The 17,754-nt window shown below is 34.5% G+C and overlaps 1 protein-coding gene across 4 annotated transcripts in view; it reads left to right on the top strand.

The window, feature by feature from the left end:
- The window catches only part of RPS6KA3 (ribosomal protein S6 kinase A3), a 75,664-nt gene that overhangs the window by 32,741 nt on the left and 25,169 nt on the right, over positions 1-17,754 (top strand). For all 4 annotated transcript variants that reach the window (XM_071749610.1, XM_071749600.1, XM_071749628.1 and 1 more), the window contains 8 exons: positions 1,555-1,671; positions 3,398-3,479; positions 7,006-7,086; positions 8,106-8,185; positions 10,704-10,810; positions 12,986-13,023; positions 13,388-13,530; positions 16,431-16,501. In XM_071749610.1, coding sequence (XP_071605711.1) covers positions 1,555-1,671; positions 3,398-3,479; positions 7,006-7,086; positions 8,106-8,185; positions 10,704-10,810; positions 12,986-13,023; positions 13,388-13,530; positions 16,431-16,501 — 719 coding nt within the window. The remainder of the gene's footprint in view (positions 1-1,554; positions 1,672-3,397; positions 3,480-7,005; positions 7,087-8,105; positions 8,186-10,703; positions 10,811-12,985; positions 13,024-13,387; positions 13,531-16,430; positions 16,502-17,754) is intronic.

The raw sequence follows: 17,754 nt of genomic DNA, 5'->3' as shown, positions 1-17,754 counted from the left end.
TCTTTAAAAAGGAGGAACCAGGGAACTACAGGGTGGTCAGTCATACCTCAGTCCCTAGGAATGTGATGGAACAACTGGTACTGGAAAGTATTTCCACATCTATGAACAACACGATTGCAATTGAGTTTAGTCAACATGGATTCACAAAGGTGAAATCATGTTTGATCTACCTGGAGGGAAGATGCAAAGAGGACTGAGGCAGGCTCTTTACATGTGTGTAAGTGCCCAGTGGCAGGACCAGAGGCAGTGGGCACAAACTGAAACAGAGGAAGTTTGCATCAGGAAACACTTTTTCCACTGTGTGGGTGGCCTAGCCCTGGCACAGGCTGTCCAGGGAGACTGTGGAGTATCCATCCTTGGAGATACTTAAAGCTGCCTAGACATGGTTCTGAGCTGTAGGTGGCTCTGCCTGACCAGAGGACACTGGACCAGATGACCTTTAGAGGTGCCCTTGCAACCTGAACCGGCCTGTGGTTCTATGTAATACATCTGAGAATTTCTCATTATGTAGAGGAAAAGTAGTCTTGGATTAATTTATTCACAATAGCAAATAGAAGGGATAGGAAGAGAATGCACAAAAAATAGAAATGTTGGTTTATATATTTGTTTTATGTACATGAAGTGTCAGTCAGTGCTGCTTATGTTGTATTGCATGTAATGTCTGGGTGTTTTTTCAGATGACTAACAATGCAGGTTTTTCCTTAATTTTGGGCAGTTGCTGAAAAGTTCTGAAAGTCTTTCCTTGGAGTAAGGAGTGTTGCTTTTGAGGGGATTTTCAAATCCTGTGCAGTAAATACAGAATTAAGTGCGAGAACACAAGGCCTAGAAGACCCACTTGAGAGCTTTCTGTTTCTCTTTTCTCTCAGAAGAGGGGTTGCTGAAGACTGGCAGTTTTTGTAAATCAGGCTCTCCTTGAGAAGAGAGAGTCAAATTTTTTTCCTCACCAGAATTTTCTCAGTGGACAGTGGAGAGTTAGCTGCTGCTGAAGTGGGGGTGGGAGGGTGTGCTGCTGCCTTGCAGGAGAAATGTCTGGAGTCTTACATGGCCCTGTAAGGGTGACCATCAACATTGCTGCAGCATGTTGGTCCTCATTCAAATATTTAAAAGGAGGGCTTTCCAAAGAGATCTGGTCTGTGTGCACTCCAGGTGTGCTTTAAGAGGACTAAATTCTCAAGAATATTGTTTTTCATTAATGGGTTGTGAATCTGAATCGGAGATTATGAAGCAAACAATTATAGGCCCAAGCACAAAAGCTTGGGAATCACCAACTTGTTATTGTCAAGTGTTACTGTCTGGTTATTGATGCATCTCTAAAAGTTTAAGCCACATAGTTACTAGACTAATATTATCTTTTGTAACAGTTCTGATTTGTGTGTGTGTGTGTCTTAATTATGCAAATAATGTTGCTTAGTGTTTTTACTTTACATTAGGAACCGTGTGGTTTGTTGGATTCAGCAGCACCAGTATTTTTCAGCATACTGTGAATTTATAAACATTTTAGGAAGGTGCATCGTTAACAAACTTATTCCACTCTTTTTTGGTTTTCTCTGTCAGGATGAAGGAAGTATCAAAGAAATTGCAATAACTCACCATGTAAAGGAAGGACATGAGAAAGCAGACCCTTCACAATTTGAACTTCTGAAAGTGCTAGGACAAGGATCCTTTGGAAAGGTTGGTAACTGTACTCTTGTGGAGCCAGTTGTTCAGCAGTATAGCACTGAATAATATTAAGAGGAAAATATTTATAACAGCCACAATATACCATTAATGCAAAGCTGCAAGGGAAAACTGCTTTCTAATCAGTGCTAATTGGCCGCTGTAATTGTCGCAAATTGTTTTAAAGGAGTAAAAAAGCTCTGTAGAAAAACTGGCTTGATATGAAGTAATTTGGTATTCACTGTTAAAATGGAATGACATTTTTATGTAACCACTCTTCTATTTTTGAGGGGGTGAGGCTTGAAAGGTGGTTTTTTTGTTGTTTTTTTGTTTACTTCTTTTTTGGGTTTTTTGTAATTATTCCTAGTTGCTGTCTTGCTAATGGGAGGTTATCACCAGTACAGAAGTTATAGGCAGAATTTATTTTTGTAGCAGATTATAATTTTAAAGATGAAATTTTATGCAATAATGGCTGATGAAGTAAATCTGATTCATCCTAGTTGCATTTGTGCTCCTTATTACCTGTCATAATTTGGTTTAGTCACAACATACGTAGAAATCTTCAAATCAGGAGAGGTAAATAATTCAGGGGCAAGGAAATGTAAGATGATAATTTCAACATTCCCTTTTCTCGATACTATTAAATTCAATGCTGTAATTGCTGGGGGGGGGGAGGGGAAGGGGAATGCACAAGTTGAAATAGCAAAAATAATTAACTGTCTGGCTGACTCAAAGTCTTGCAAAATTCCAGTCTTGTCCTCAGTTGTTTTCATGTTTATGCAAAAAGGATTAATACTGCAAAGCCCATAATCCCTTTTTCCCAATAATTTGGGAAATCCCTACTACTTCCCATTCAGTTTAAAAAGACTTAATTGCTTCTCAGTGAGGTCTCTTGATGATGATGTGGTTATGCCCGGATAGTGCAAAAATATATAAATGTAAATGTTCCCAGAACAAAAAGAGACACAAATCTAATTTCGTGTGACATGTTAAAAATTCTCATACAACACAACATGTCTCTGTTTTTTCATAAATAAATAGAAAACCTGTGGTAGATAAATGTTTTTCTTCTTTATTTCTAAATTTAAAATTTGTCTCTACTGGAATTCATTTATATTGTGGATATTTAAAACTATCCCACTCAAGAAGTCCCATTACACTAAAGAATGAAATTAAACACACTTTAATTGAGGCTGGTTTAACTTCAATGTCCAAAACTCAGCAGAATTACGTCACAAAAAAGATACAGTTTTGTGAAACAAGGGGTTGGTTGTTTCAATTTTGTAGTTGGTTTGTTTAAAATTTTGTTATGCTTTGATCCATGTAGTTTTCTTGGTCAGCTTTTGTACAGTTTTATTTCCCTGTCTCATAATTATTTTGTTAGCACTCTAAGTGCTAACTCTATGCAATCTTATGAATTCTAATAAGGCAAAACTAGAGGTTTATATTTAAAAGCTGAATTTTGTATTTCAAATTTTTTTCAGTTTCTGAGAGAAGGCAAAGTTGTCCTTTATTTAATTTAAATTTAATTTGTATCAACGTTTTAGATTACAAGATGAATAGTAGGCAAAAATGAAAGCTTCTTTGACAGTTTTAATTTCCTAACAATAGTAATACTGGAAGGAATAATAAGGTTGTGTTTAATTTTAAATAATACTGACTATTTGAATTTTTTAGCAAAGTGTAGTGGTCTGACTTGCCCTTATTTTCTTTTAAGAATTCATTTTAATTTTCAATGCAGGTGTTTCTTGTCAAAAAAATCTCAGGATCAGATGCTAGACAGCTTTATGCAATGAAGGTATTGAAAAAGGCCACCTTGAAAGGTAAGTACTGTTTACAGAGAAAAAAAAAACCCAAAGATAAATCAGGAACATTATACCAAAACTTAATCTTACACACATGATGTTCAACAGATTGGTTCTTAGACCGTTTTTTTCTATCAGACAGCAAACAGCAGAATACACTTCCTTGTACTTTAAACCCAGAAGGACTAAGCAAACAACATTACTATATTGATAGCTATAGGGGAAAGTAGGTTTCTTTCCATGCTAAGTTTGTTAGGTGATGATGATTTAATTGAGTAGTTGTGTTACATCTGCCACCTGACTTGCTCCAAAGCTGTTATTTGAAACTTAATAGCCTTGGTTTTTTCATTTGCTGTGTATCACCAAGGAGACAGTTAATATCTTTTGCTCAGTTTATATTTAGGTCATGATATTTAAAAGTGCATTATATCAGCTGTTTTATTCTAAAGGTTCTAAACAAAGGAGTTTTAAGTCTTTCTGTAAAAAAGTATACAGTACAGTTTCCCTGAACTTTTGGCATTTATTCTAGATGTACAATATATTTGATAAGGTCTTGAGTTAATCATCTAAGTTAATGGAGCACAAATGAGTTGTTAATGGTTTCGTTTTGTTTCTTGTGTGGTTTTGGTCTTGAAATGGTATCAGTAACCAAATAAGTTCAAAACTGAGCAATCTTAAACCTGTCCTTTAGAATTTCATAAGAAGAAATGAATAATGTATTTTTTTTACATTCCTTAACATGAAGGTGATCTTTCACACTAATGCCTTAACCAGAATATATATTTACTGCTTATGCCATTTTCAGTGCTTCTGGTTTTTTGTAGTTCTTCTAACTCATGAATCTTCTGAAATTGCAGTAATTTGGGGATGGTTCCAATAACCTGTAGTACTTCACCTCTCTTACTGATTATTGTATTGTTTTGCAATTGTAACCTACAGTTTCATCTAAAAATATTCATAAAACAAAAAAAATCATACTGAATTGTGAACTTCTGTTAAAATTTTGAACCTGAAATTTTTCTGCTGAAGATCTAGTGCTGAGTATCTCTCTTGCAAATCTCATTATAATTCGTTTTCAGGGTGTGTTTTTGAACAGTTTCCTATATTTTGATTCCTCTGTGTTTTGTGGCGTGTGTTATTCTCATTCTTTACTTCCTATTTCTCTGAAAGTGATTTCCAGTCACTAAAGGTGCTTTGATATCCTAAATGACCTTTCATTCTGGAGCCTGTTAATAGCTCAGAACTGGAGTAAAAGGTCATTCAGCAGTTGCTTTTTTGAGATGTTTAATGGCTTCTTTTTTATCACCTTTTGACTGTGGTTTAAATTTATGTCTAAGAATTGCCATACAAGCTGTGAATCTAGCTTTGCCTACAGATGGCAGAGACCAATAAAAGTACTGAAAATGGAAGCTTGGCTTTTGGTTGGAAAAGTAGATGTGAGCACAAAGAATTCAAGGATGCAAAAAGCTTGAGCAGAAGGGTGACACTGTCAGGAGCAGAAAGGTGACACATTATATCTAAATTTCCACATGCTCTTGAGTGTCTTGTGGTTGCTGTTCCTGCTTTAGGAAGAGTGGAGTTGTGAGCAAATGAAGGTTACTGTTGAAATAAGCTGAAATGTATCTTCTTAATCAATGTAAGCTTCTTAACCAAAAGTGGTGGGCATGATTCACAAATCAAATTTAAAGAGAGTATTTTCATAGGTATGCAACTATATTAGCCAAAACTTGTTGACATAACTGCACAGTCCAACCTTTTACTGTTCAGTGCTAATCGAAGAATATCCACATACACCTTTGTTTAGTGCAGACAAGTTTATTAATACACCCTGATAGAAGGTGTCATCTTTCAATGCCCCTTTATGATGGGGACAGAGAAATAGGGTCAAATCATTGCTAGAGAACCTGGCATCAGATGTGGTAAGAAAATTCAGTACATCTAGCTGTACACATGCAGAAACTAGTCAACAAAAGTCAGATTTTTAATGGCTCGTTCTAATGTATGAAATTAACTCAGTTTCTTATACTTTGAGATTTTGTAAAGCTGGACTTCAGCTTTTCAGAAATAAAGCTTATTATCTATGTCACTATTCCAAAGTTATAGGCACTTAAGTGTTTTGATTTTTTTTTTCTTTTTCAACTGAATTTTTAAAAAAAAAAAAAGTATTTTGAATTTCAATTTTGTAATTCATATAAACCCTTGGAACAGTGAGGTCTCACAACGATCTTGTGACATTTTCATTACGTTAGATATAAAGCTCAAAATTCAAATGCGATGTTTGCTCTGTGTTTGGTTTGCATTTACTTCTTGTACTTCCATTTTCAGTAAACTGTTCTTCAAGGAGATGGAAATGTGTTAGCTTTATTTATTCATGAAAATGTATCTATATAAATTTAGTTCACGAGTGCCTGTATTATGGAGCACCTATTAAGCTAGATTTCTGAAAGACCCTTTTGCTTCTTCACCTTTTTTCATGCCTTGTCATGTTTTTGTATCTGAGAGCTCTGCTATGTGAACTGTACCAGGAGTGCTGGCAACTTAAGCTTTAGACTGGCTTCGTTGCTGCGGAGCACTTCCTTCAATAAGTTGGAATATTTGGGAAAAGGATGGGAACAAAATGTAGGGTAAGGCAAAGAAAACAAACGCCACATCCTAAACCACTGTGGCAAACTTTGCTAGCTCTCGTCTGTAGGAGTTCTGAATCCTGTCTTTGTCCTGTGGGATAGGGAGCTTTGGATGGGAGCCAGGCACTGGCTGGAGTGGCAGGGTGGTTGCCTAGGACAGCTGAAGCAGGTGCTGTGCTCAGCTGACGCTCCTGCTGTCCCTGTGCAGGGTATCTGCGTGTGACCCTCAGTTTAGTCTGCAGTGACGTGGGAGCAGACACGTGTCCCCTTCTGAGCCATCGTGATGGGACAGCACGGACAGCTTGAGCAGTAGCCACCTCTGATGTCTTGTATACTGCTCCATGCCCCTGATTACTCTCAGTAAACCTTTTCGAAATAAAAAAGATTGTTTGAAGTATCCACTACGTTGAGGATTCTTTTTTTCATAAGTTCATAATAAGGGAAGGAAATGAAAAAAAATACCTTCCAAATTGTGGTTGTACCTAATATTTTATAGAGCAAGTTATTTGAATTACTTAAACCAATATAAGTGTCTTTACGATAGTGTAATTATTTGTGTGTTACAAGTTTGCTTTGCCATCATTTTGTCTCCCTGCTTCTCAACAGTACAGAAAATGGCTGCTTTTTCTCTAGATAGCTGCGTCAGTTTTGTTCTGCTGTTTAAAAGATTAACCAAGTATAGGGCAGACTGAAGGGTGATTATGTTTTCTTTCGTGCTTTTTCTTACATCTATTTACTCAATGTCAGATTTTGCCAAATGCAGAAGCTGAAATAAATTAAAATGCCAACAGATTTATCAGAAAACTGACCCGTGAATGAAATTCTCCCTCAAGTCTTTTCTGTGTGAAGTATAGTGACGTGCAGATAGTTATATTATTATGGAATACATTTTTTAAAATTTTGCTTGTATTCTGTTGTAGTTCGAGACCGGGTTCGGACAAAGATGGAACGTGATATCCTAGTAGAAGTTAATCATCCTTTCATTGTCAAATTACATTATGGTGAGTTGCAGAAAAATTGAATTTTGTATCATAAAAATGGATGCTTGTCAAGATAGTAACTATTATATGCCTTGAGGTTTGGGAGAATCATAGAAAATCAGTGTGCTATCTAAAATCCTGAGTAGACTTGCTGTGTAGTAATTCTAATGCAAAATAAGCACATGGCTGTCATCGTACCCAGTGTTAGGTCTGGAGAACTCAGAGTCTGTAGCTCTTTGTTTTATTAAAAAAGTTACCTTTTATGTCTAGCCATTCTCTTCCAAAACCTCTTATCTTTTGTGTATGTTTCTTACTTTTTCAATTATTTCTTGTCCTTGCTGTATTTACTCTATAGAAAACATGTGCAATGGCATTACTTGCAGTTGCATCAGAATTGGTGGGGAAATGCTTTTAATCTTAATAGTACGAACAGGCATAAAAAATTTTCATGAGGAGGGTTGAGGAAATAATTACTCTTAAGTGTGCCATACAACAAGTAAACTGAAAAAAGAACAGTTTCTGTTGTTAATTTGTTTTTTCAGTTTGCTTTTCTTTCAGAATAAAATGTTCCCTGTACTGTAAACTTCAGATCTCAATCACTCTCTGTTGTGCCATAAATAATGTAACTTTCACTAGCTTACTTCTCATTGTTTTGAAAACTAGATTATATGTCCCTGTCAAGGGAAACCTCTGAATTTCCAGAGGCTTTAGAATATGTTCATTAGTTATAAACTTACCCTTTTAAATACAGGCATTTTAATTTCAAAATCTGAAATGAAATACTGGCTAGCTTTAAGTATAGGTTTGTGGGTTTTTTTTAAAGAAATTCCATTGGTGATTTGCTTTACTATCACATGACATGAGGATTACTTTGTCTGTGATAGAGGAACAGTTAATTAATTAATTTAAATAATCTTTTCCACAAAGCAGAAAAAGGATTAATTTTTATCATGAAAATAAGGATGAATTATTGAGAATATTATTCTTCTGTTCATGGGTGAAGTCAGATTATATTTAATTTTTTTAATTGATCTTTTCAGCTTTTCAAACAGAAGGGAAGCTCTATCTTATTTTGGATTTTCTCAGGGGAGGAGACTTGTTTACACGTTTATCCAAAGAGGTAAACTTTTTTAATTTAAAAATTACCTATTCATAAAATTTTATTATAAATTGCCTATATTAGGAGAAATTGCTTTAAAATTCAGTTTTCCTTTATTAAAATTTAAAAACAAAATAATTTTTAAATAGCTAGGTTTTTGGTTGGTGGGTTTTTTTTGTGGAAAGTAGTCACTTCGTGTAAATGCTGCTGGTAATTTACAGTTAATGAAAAAAGGCTTAGACAAGTGGTGTTTGTGTGCTGCTTTTTACACCTTTCAAAATTCTCTTCTCTTATTGCTATCATGTTTAAAGATGAGTCTCGGAAAGAGCATGGATTTACATAAAGTAGTTGTATTCACTTAAACTCGTTTGTGTCTGGTTTTACTATGCAGAATTTAGTTCCAGATTTTTTTTATCACAAAATCATATTATTTAAAAATACTAAAAAAGAAGAATTATATTCTACTTATTTAAGTGATTTTTTTAGCCATGAACACTTTGCTTCTGTCACGATGGTGTTGCCTTTGTGTAGATATGTGAAATAATGACTTTTCAAAGTTTGATTAGCTCAAATTAATTTGATTACACCTCCTAAAATAAATGCTAATATTACATCAGAATCGTTTGGGGTTTTTTGTTTGGGGTTGGGGTTTTTTTGTTTTTTGGTTTGGTTTAGTTTTTGTTTGGCTTTTCTGTATGTTTTTGTTTTGTTTGTGTTTTGTTTGCTTGGTTGGTAGGTTTTGAGGTTTTTTTTCATCATTTGTGCAAAAACTTCCAACAAATGCATAATAGGATAGGGAAGTAAGTATATCCAATGTGTATCTGGTATGGAGAACTGTAGCTGTTGCTGCCTTCCATTTTCCCTTTCTACAGAGTATCCCAGGGGGTTAGGACACCACTGCAAATCTGTCTGGTTATTTGGATTGGAGTAAATGCAATGCATTTTCTGTATAGATACATCATAGTTCTGTGCAGACCACATAAATTATAACATTTAATTCAGTGAAGCCATCTTTTTCAAGTTGCTTCTTTTGGTTTGTTTTGCCACAGACAATTAGAAAGGTATTAGTACTCTAAAACTGAGATACTTTTTTTCTGAAAATCCACAGTTCCTTGTTGATTCCCAAGAAAGAATGCATATCACTTTCCTGCAGCTAACTTCATCTTAAGCCACTCAAATTTTGTAAGATTTAATATGATTAGATAAGGAATATTCATTATAGGTTCTGAATCTGTGCTAATTGTTTGTAACTGGTGGAGCAAAATGGGCATGCTGTCCATCATCATATCAATTCATGTGATTTTAAGATAGATCAGATTAATTGCAGCCTGAAAGTTTGTGCTTTCCCCCAGTTGACTCCAAAGTGAAAAGTGATTAATTTGGAGCTGAGTGTCTGCACTGCAGATGTCTGAGGGCTAGGAGAGATGAGCTCCATGCAGTGTTTTCCAGGAATATCATGTGGGTGTATTGTGATACTCATGGGATCTTTTATTATTTGAGCTTTTAAATGCTTTGTTTAGAGATTTTCCTACTTGATTGGTCTGTACTAAGTATTGGCTCTTTTGTAGAAGTACACGAGCAGCACCCTTTTGTACAAGCTTTTGTATCACTTTCTGTCTTTAAAACACTAAGGGGAATATATAATGGTGTTCAGCATTCTTAAGTCTTGATTAGAATAATGTTCATCTGGGCTCTCCATTGCCTATCTTTTTTCCAGGTCCATATACTGTATCTAAAGATGTTAGTGTTGAATCCTAAATAAATGTTTTTTTAAAAGGTTCAGAGTAGTTAATGCGGTAGAATCAAATCATGCTGGATGTTTAAATTATTATCTTTTTCTAAATTCTCAGAAAAGTTTAATAATAACATTCTCTGTCCGATCACAACAATTCTTGATGTAATTGGGACAACATGTTCATTTCATTGAGAATGTAAACAAGGATTAATTTATCTTCCTAACAGAACATGTGGGATTGCAACCTGAGATATTACCTGTGCTTTTATATAGGCCATTTCCTGAGTTTGCTTTTTGATATAGCTTTGTGCAGTTGTGTTTTGAGCTGCATCTTGTGGTTTTTACCATCACCATGATTTCTTTTTCATAGTACTTTGTGACAGTCTCTTGAAAAATAGGATTCATGTACTCTTCTTATCTCTCTGTAGATAGAGTTTAGGCATTTGGATTTCTTTGTTCCATTTGTTGTTTGGAATCCAACAAAATAGTAGTCACGTTGTTTTAAGTCTGCTTCCTAAAATTTTTCAGTCCCTCTACAATGTGTCTGTTCTCTTGAACAATCAGAAGCAAATAACCTCAGTTTTGATATTGGCTTCAGAAGTTCAAGTACGTGCTGTGATGTAGCATTGATTTTAGGATCCTAGGTTTTGTCTTACCAAGAAATTTTAATTTCTAGGCTTTTATATAGAAACTAATTCAAGTATTATGAACTAATTCAAGTATTCTGCTGAGCCACTGTTACCATTTTTTTATTTGGTGCTGGTGTAAGCTTTACTTGTAAAATACATTGATTTCCTTTTTCAGGTGATGTTCACAGAAGATGACGTTAAGTTTTACCTAGCAGAATTAGCACTTGCTTTAGACCATCTACATAGTCTTGGAATAATATACCGGGACCTGAAACCAGAAAAGTAAGACTCCTCTTCAGCAAATGCAGTGTATTGATTTGATTTGTATAGCACTTGTACCAACACACTTCTCTTTATAGCTCTTTCAGCTGTTTTAGGGTTTCAAATGGAAACGATGTTTTTGCCTTTTGTATTGGTCATTGTAGTGGAATTTTTGGACTAGAGATAAACTTCAAACAAATCAATAATACAGAGTTACAGTCAAATGTTGTATATCTGCATTTGAAAGACTAGCAGTAAACATCTTTTCCAACACTCCCCTGCAGTAAGAGCAGAATGTAGTTAAAATTTTTAAGTAAAATATGAAAATAATAAGTCACAAGTTTTATTTAGCATATTGACGATCACATAATTACACTGAAAACTTAAAATAAGATTGAAATTACCATTCTGGTATGGTGTTGTGTCTCAATATGTTAGTCATCCATGCTCCATTCAAATGATTCAATTCTGTCTCCTGTCTTTCCTCCAGTAACTTTTTTTAGTTTTAGAAGATATAAAGAAGAAAATGTCAGTGCTATTATTTGGAACATTTGAACTTTTCAGTTATTAATGTATGCTGAAGTGTTACTCTTAGATTGGATTATATTGTAACTTAGATTCCAGGGAGGAATAATAATGTGTGCATCTTCTCCCTTTTGCTTAGTGAGTTAATTAACATATCCTACTTTACTGCAAGGAAATCTGTAATAACTGAAGTCCTGATATTCTTGGTGATCCCACTTGTCTGTTATGGCTACATGGAGAACCTGGAAAGTCAGTGTGAGATAATAGTCTCATGTAAAAGTGGCAAAAAGCAAAAGTACCACAGAATCTGGCTGTTACATGGAACTTCCATTAGGATAGCATGGGTTTTTAGGCATCCTCTGGGAACAAACCCACAAATTTTAAAATGTTTAGCCTTGACTGATGAGGAGAGATTCATATTCAAATTAGAAATTTGGAGAGTTTTGGCATGGGGGCTGCAAATAACAGGGAATGAATTATTTTTAAACTCAGAGTGTTAAATAATTCTCAAGTGAGTGAAAATAAGCTTGCCAAGAAGAATAAGATCTTTAAAAGCAAAACAAGAGAACATCATTACTTTTGGTAACATTTACTTCCAGGAGGAAAATAACAAAATTGTAGTTGTCAGAAGACCAAATAGCTACTTCCTCTAACATGAGATTAAAAAAAAAGTAGTGATTGTATATGTCCACACCAATTGAAAAGCCTTGGTTTTAAGCCCTGAGTGCATCTGGTTAAAAAAAAAGAAAAAAAGAAAAAAACCAAAAAAACTCAAAACCACCCTATCAAAGGTTGAAACTACTTGCCAAGTGAAGTTATGGATGAGACAGCAGTAACTCTCACAGGCTGTATCTTTACTGTGAGGCTGTTTCCTGCCATGGAAACTGCAGTAAGGAAAAGAGAAGGGCAGGGGAATGAACAAACAGTGAGCACCAGGGTCTTGTCATCCCAGGTGTGAAATTCAGCTCTCCTCAGAAGAAGGGAGAAACTAAGTCTGCTGTGTAGGTGTCTTTACAGAGTCCAGTTCTCAAACACTTTACATGCTTTGAATTGTGATTTTTTTTCAGTAGTGGTTATGGATAGTTGGCATTTCTCAGAAGTATGATCTTTTCTGTGATTGAAATAAATAGGCAGAAGCACAATTCCTGCTCTAAGTATAGGGCCTGTGGGTCCTGTGCTTTGGTACAACATGCTAATATTTGTTACTTGATGATACTTGAAATGTTCAACACCTTTTGAAATGGTAATTACAGATGAATGCCCATTCTGTATACAAAATTTATGCAAGCATAAATTGTATTATTATGTCTTGCTCAACTTACGAGAAATAGAACTATATCTGTGTTTTATCAATTGTGATAATGGCATATGCTGCAGATGGCCAAACCCGTAAGATTAAGATGAATATTACTGCATGCTGTGCTGAACAGTGAAATAAAATAGATATGCTGATTGTGTTTCATAATCTTTAAAAATAAAATGAAAAAAACAAAGGAAAAGGAAGTGTGTCACTCCAAGTATCTCTTCCTAATCTTCTTTTCATATATACTCAATTTGTCTGTCTTTGTGTGTGCTGTTCTGTTTATTCCTAAATGTTGGTAGTACATTGTCTGAAACAACAGTTAAAAGATATTGTAATAACTTCTATTATTCTTTTTTAATGTTTTTTAGCATCCTGCTTGATGAGGAAGGACATATCAAATTAACAGGTGAATAAAGGGAAATTGTAACACCTAGATCTTTTCTGTTCATAGTATTAGCATTTTCCTTTTATTCAGTAAATAATTTGTGTGAAACAAATGAAACATGTTAGTATTTAAACAAGATAGCTGCTTTATAAGTGTATTAGATGTTACCAACATGAGATAATGCGGGGAGAGGAGGTCAATACTGTAATTCCCATACATGTATTTGGGTGTGAATGATATAAAATATATGATAGGATCCTATAAGATAGGATATATGAATGATATAAGCATCACATTTCTCATTATAGTGAAAGTTTTAACCCTGAATGATTTAAAAACAAAACAAATAAACCTCAAAAATTTACAAATATTCTTTTTCTTCCAGATTTTGGCTTAAGTAAGGAGTCAATTGATCATGAAAAAAAAGCCTACTCTTTCTGTGGAACAGTGGAATATATGGCACCAGAAGTCGTTAATAGACGAGGCCATACACAGAGTGCAGACTGGTGGTCTTTTGGTGTTTTAATGGTAGGTTTCTGGTAAATGTAAATAATAGCAAATATGTGCTTTGCAAGGTTTGGTGACACAAATCAAACGTTAAACTACAAGGTGAGCTTTAAATGAATTGTAACTACCAAAAAGATCTTAAATTACATCAAAAACTCAGACTAGGCCTCATATCAACACCGATAATATGCCATATTTTTGTTATCATTGAATTTAAATATGCATCTATTCCAGTTTGAATATTACAGACACTAATAGTAACATTAAAGTGTACAGGAAAAATCCTGTCTTCCAAGGTGGGGAAGAAATTTAGATCAAATTTTGAATTTGAATTTATTCTCAAACTTTGTCATTAGTTTCCAGTGTAATTACAACTTAGTGGAATAATGACAGCCTTTGCTCTCACACTTCAAAATAGTCTAAATGACAGTGAGCTGATACAGGATACAGTTTCTGAATTGCTAACAATTTTTCTGCAAGGAACTAACTTACATGAAGTTTCACTGTTGGGGGAAATAATATGTCTGTCAAATATGCCTTTGGAAAAGAAAAGTAGGTCATGTTTGGTATTTTAGGAATGCTGAATGTTTTTTTATATTCTCTCTGTGCACTTTTGAGATCAAGTTTAAGTAGTTGTATATTTTAAGGAAATGTTTTTCTTTCTTAATGCTTCTGCTACATATGACTGTAACAGTACAATTAATGTGTGTGCTTTGTAGTATGAGAAGGACTCTCCTGTCTGAAAATAAGTCATCCTATCACCTTTTAATCATCTAGAATGCTGTTGTGATCTGAAAACTGACTATGTAAAAGTAGCACCTGATAACTAAACTTCCTCCAGACTGACCAGCACACCCATACATGTGCACAGCTGCACATTTTATGCAAGAATACAGCCAATCAAAAGTAAATCACAGTGTAGTTGCATAATATTTTTATTGATAAAACAAAAGTAGTTAAACCTCTGCTTTGTTTTATAAAGCTGGAAAACTTAATTTTCTGCTTATAAAATACACATGTGTGAAAAATAAAAATTGCTGTATAATTTTAAATGTGACAGCTTTAGAGGTGAAGCTTTCATGGTCTTAGTTTACTTTGAATACAAAAAATATGGCCTTAAAAAGCAGTTCTCTAAATTAGTATATGGCATACAGGGCAGTTTTTTCTAAGGCATATTTTTGTTGCTTGCATTTCTGGTTTGCATTATAACTTCCATAGACAGTCTGTGTTTATGCACTCTTAACTAATTCCTAATTAGAATGTGTTGATTAAGAATTCAAGTAGTTGTTGGTGTGATATGAGTACACAGTATCTAGCTGGAACAGAAGTGACAGCATAGAAATGATGACTAGAAAAATATCTCAACAAATCATTCAGCTTCTTCTGCTGCTGCTGGATATTAGGTACGTTTAAATCATTCTTTAGAAGTAGATTCTAATTTGTTCTTTAAAACAGTGACTTTTAAGGGATGCCAGACATCTAAAAGCATTCACTTAAAGTTTTCAGAAGCATTATTTGTTGAGGTACTCTCCGACTGAAATAAAAGATGATGAGTAGGGAAGACCAATGTTTGCTTGTTTTTGAAGTACGATTGGCTTACTGATGTTAAGAGTATATTATTGGGGTGGGGGGCAAAGAACATGTGCTGAGTAGTTTATACAAGTGTGTATGCTTGTCACAAATAGGAGCTTGATAAAGAAACTTTTTATTTCAAGCAAGAACAAGTAAAACACACAGCTCTCCAAATTTACCTTTAAATTTATTTGCACTTTTTGAAAGTGTGATACGTGAAGAGCATTCTAAACTATGACAAGCAAAAGGTTAATTTGTGTGTATGGTTTTGGCTTATGCCTCTTGAGATTTTCTGACAACTATCTTAAGTGTTATAAATAGGTTTTTTTATGTTGGTATTAAATTTAAAATTTTAAATGTAAGTTTATATGTAAAAAATATTTAGAGTAAAAAATAATAGTAGTGAAGAGTTGGCATCTAGTAGTTTCTGAATACTTCTTAGAGTAATAATAGGTTTAAAATTTAATTTTAATAAAAAGCATTTTTAAAGAATGCTGTTAGTCCAACTTCATGCTCCTACCTAAGAATACTACAGTGACACATTATTCAGTCTAGTTATTCATGTACATTTTTAGTGCTTAGAAGGATGAATCATACCAGAAAACAGACAAATATTGGAAACCTTGTGTCCAGGAGGAACAGACTGCTGTCACTAACTCACTTAGATCTGACATCCTTGCAGTGTACTGCAGCCCAGCAGAAGTCCCTTTATATTTATCTATTTTTACTCAGTCACTTTCAGAACAAATCAGTATTTTAACAGTGTCAGTTGCCTACTACCAGGCACTGTAGAATGTGCATGCACGTACTGTGTAGCTCTTACATGTTCCTTCAGGCTTTATTTCCACTGTATGCATAAAGTAACCACTTTTCATCATGCATGTCTTTGTCAATCAACTAACCTTTTCCCCCTTTCCAATGAAGGCTATGTACATACCAATTTTAAAAATTTTTACCTTTTTAAATATCTCTGCATGAGGAGAAACAGTCACTAACTTTTGAAAGGGGAATCTTTTTCCTTACCCCCATCCTCTTGAAAACTAAAATAACATTGTAGTGATAAATCTTTCAGTAAGTTTATTAGGCAGACATGAAACACAGAATATCATAGTCTAAATTGCTCAGATTAAAGCATGCAAAGCAAGGTATTGATATAGGATTTTGCAGCTTTAAAAATGGCAAAGGCTGCTCAATGTTTGTAGTAATTTAAATTGTACAATGAGAAGTTGTTTTGCACAGACTTGGTTGTTAACATGCATGAATTTTGGAAGGTTAAGATGCTAAGTAGTTTTGTCAAAAATTAGATTTTGTCCAGGTAATGTAATTGATGAAAGTTTTACTCTATACAGTTTGAAATGCTCACTGGTACTCTACCTTTCCAAGGGAAAGACAGAAAAGAAACCATGACTATGATTCTCAAGTGAGTACACTCTTATTTATATATCTCATCAGGTATTCTACAGGGATGCCCTCCGGGCTGCAATATCTAATTTCTACTCTTCCCTCATTTCCAAAGGTACTGGTAAATCCTCACTCCCTATTCCATACTATTAATTCCCTTTGCTTCCTATCTAATTTGCCTTTCTCTTCCTCCCCCATACCAGGTACAAAGAATTTCATAGCCACTCTTTTGTGTAATAACAACTTCTCCAACCATATGATCTTTCCCATCTTATTTCCATAAGATTTTTTTTAACATTCTTACCCTTTTTGATAACCTATGCGTTTTTTCCGTTGTTTTTTTCTTTTAGTTTTTTTTCTGAGAAAGTATTTTATCTCCTTATCTTTATCTTACCAGCTTCTCACCCCACTTCTTTATATTACTGGTGCTGCCAACAGCTTGCTTCCCTGATACTTCCCTATTTGCTAAAGTGAATCTACCCATATGTACTCTACTATGACTTGCCCAAGCTACACTTTTCCCCTTTGCTATTTCCACTTTAGGTTTTGCATTAGCAATATTGTGGAAATTGCTTTCCTTCATGCAGTTAACATTCTTGGTTTTGCTAATAAAGCCCTGCTTTTTTCCTTGCTGGTCCCCTACATATTCTCTGAACTAATGCAACCTGTGATGTACTGGCCCACTTTGGGGACACTTTGCAAACACTTCTGTTCCCTCATGTCATAGTTTCACTTCTCTGTTTCCAGCCATTTTTTACTAATACCAGTTTTTTTCCCATGGGATCTCATAAGACTGATTTTCATTTTCTCATTTGTTTTCTGCTTCACTGTTTATCATTGTTCTTAGTCCCATTACCATTTGTCTACCTGTATATTGAAGCCAGCATTTCTTTTGCACCAAGAGCCTGTTTTAAAAAGTAAATATATGAAATTCTTTCATATTTTTAAGTGATTTGAAAAAAACACTAGAGAACAGGAATTCGTTCTTTCCGTTGTGTTTGCTTTCATAATGCATACTTGTTATGTCACTCTTTGCCTGTGTTTTTCCTTCTCATCTTACATTTGCAAATGTACTTTGTGGTGCTAATTTCTTCTGAAGCCTCAACACCATGCCAGTTTGAATCTTCACGTTGTGATTATTAAATGTCTTTAACTAAAAGGTTCTATCTATTCACAGCAAATGTAAACTCCCTCTGACCACCTCCTGTTTACAAGAAACTAGTCTGAGATAGTTCTGCTGCATTCTCATTTATTTCAAGAGCCTTGCATTTT

This window comes from Heliangelus exortis, chromosome 1 (assembly GCF_036169615.1).
Source record: "Heliangelus exortis chromosome 1, bHelExo1.hap1, whole genome shotgun sequence".
NCBI lineage: Eukaryota > Metazoa > Chordata > Aves > Apodiformes > Trochilidae > Heliangelus > Heliangelus exortis.
Note: the sequence above shows the minus strand (reverse complement) of the source record. Positions and strands in the feature narration are given on the sequence as shown.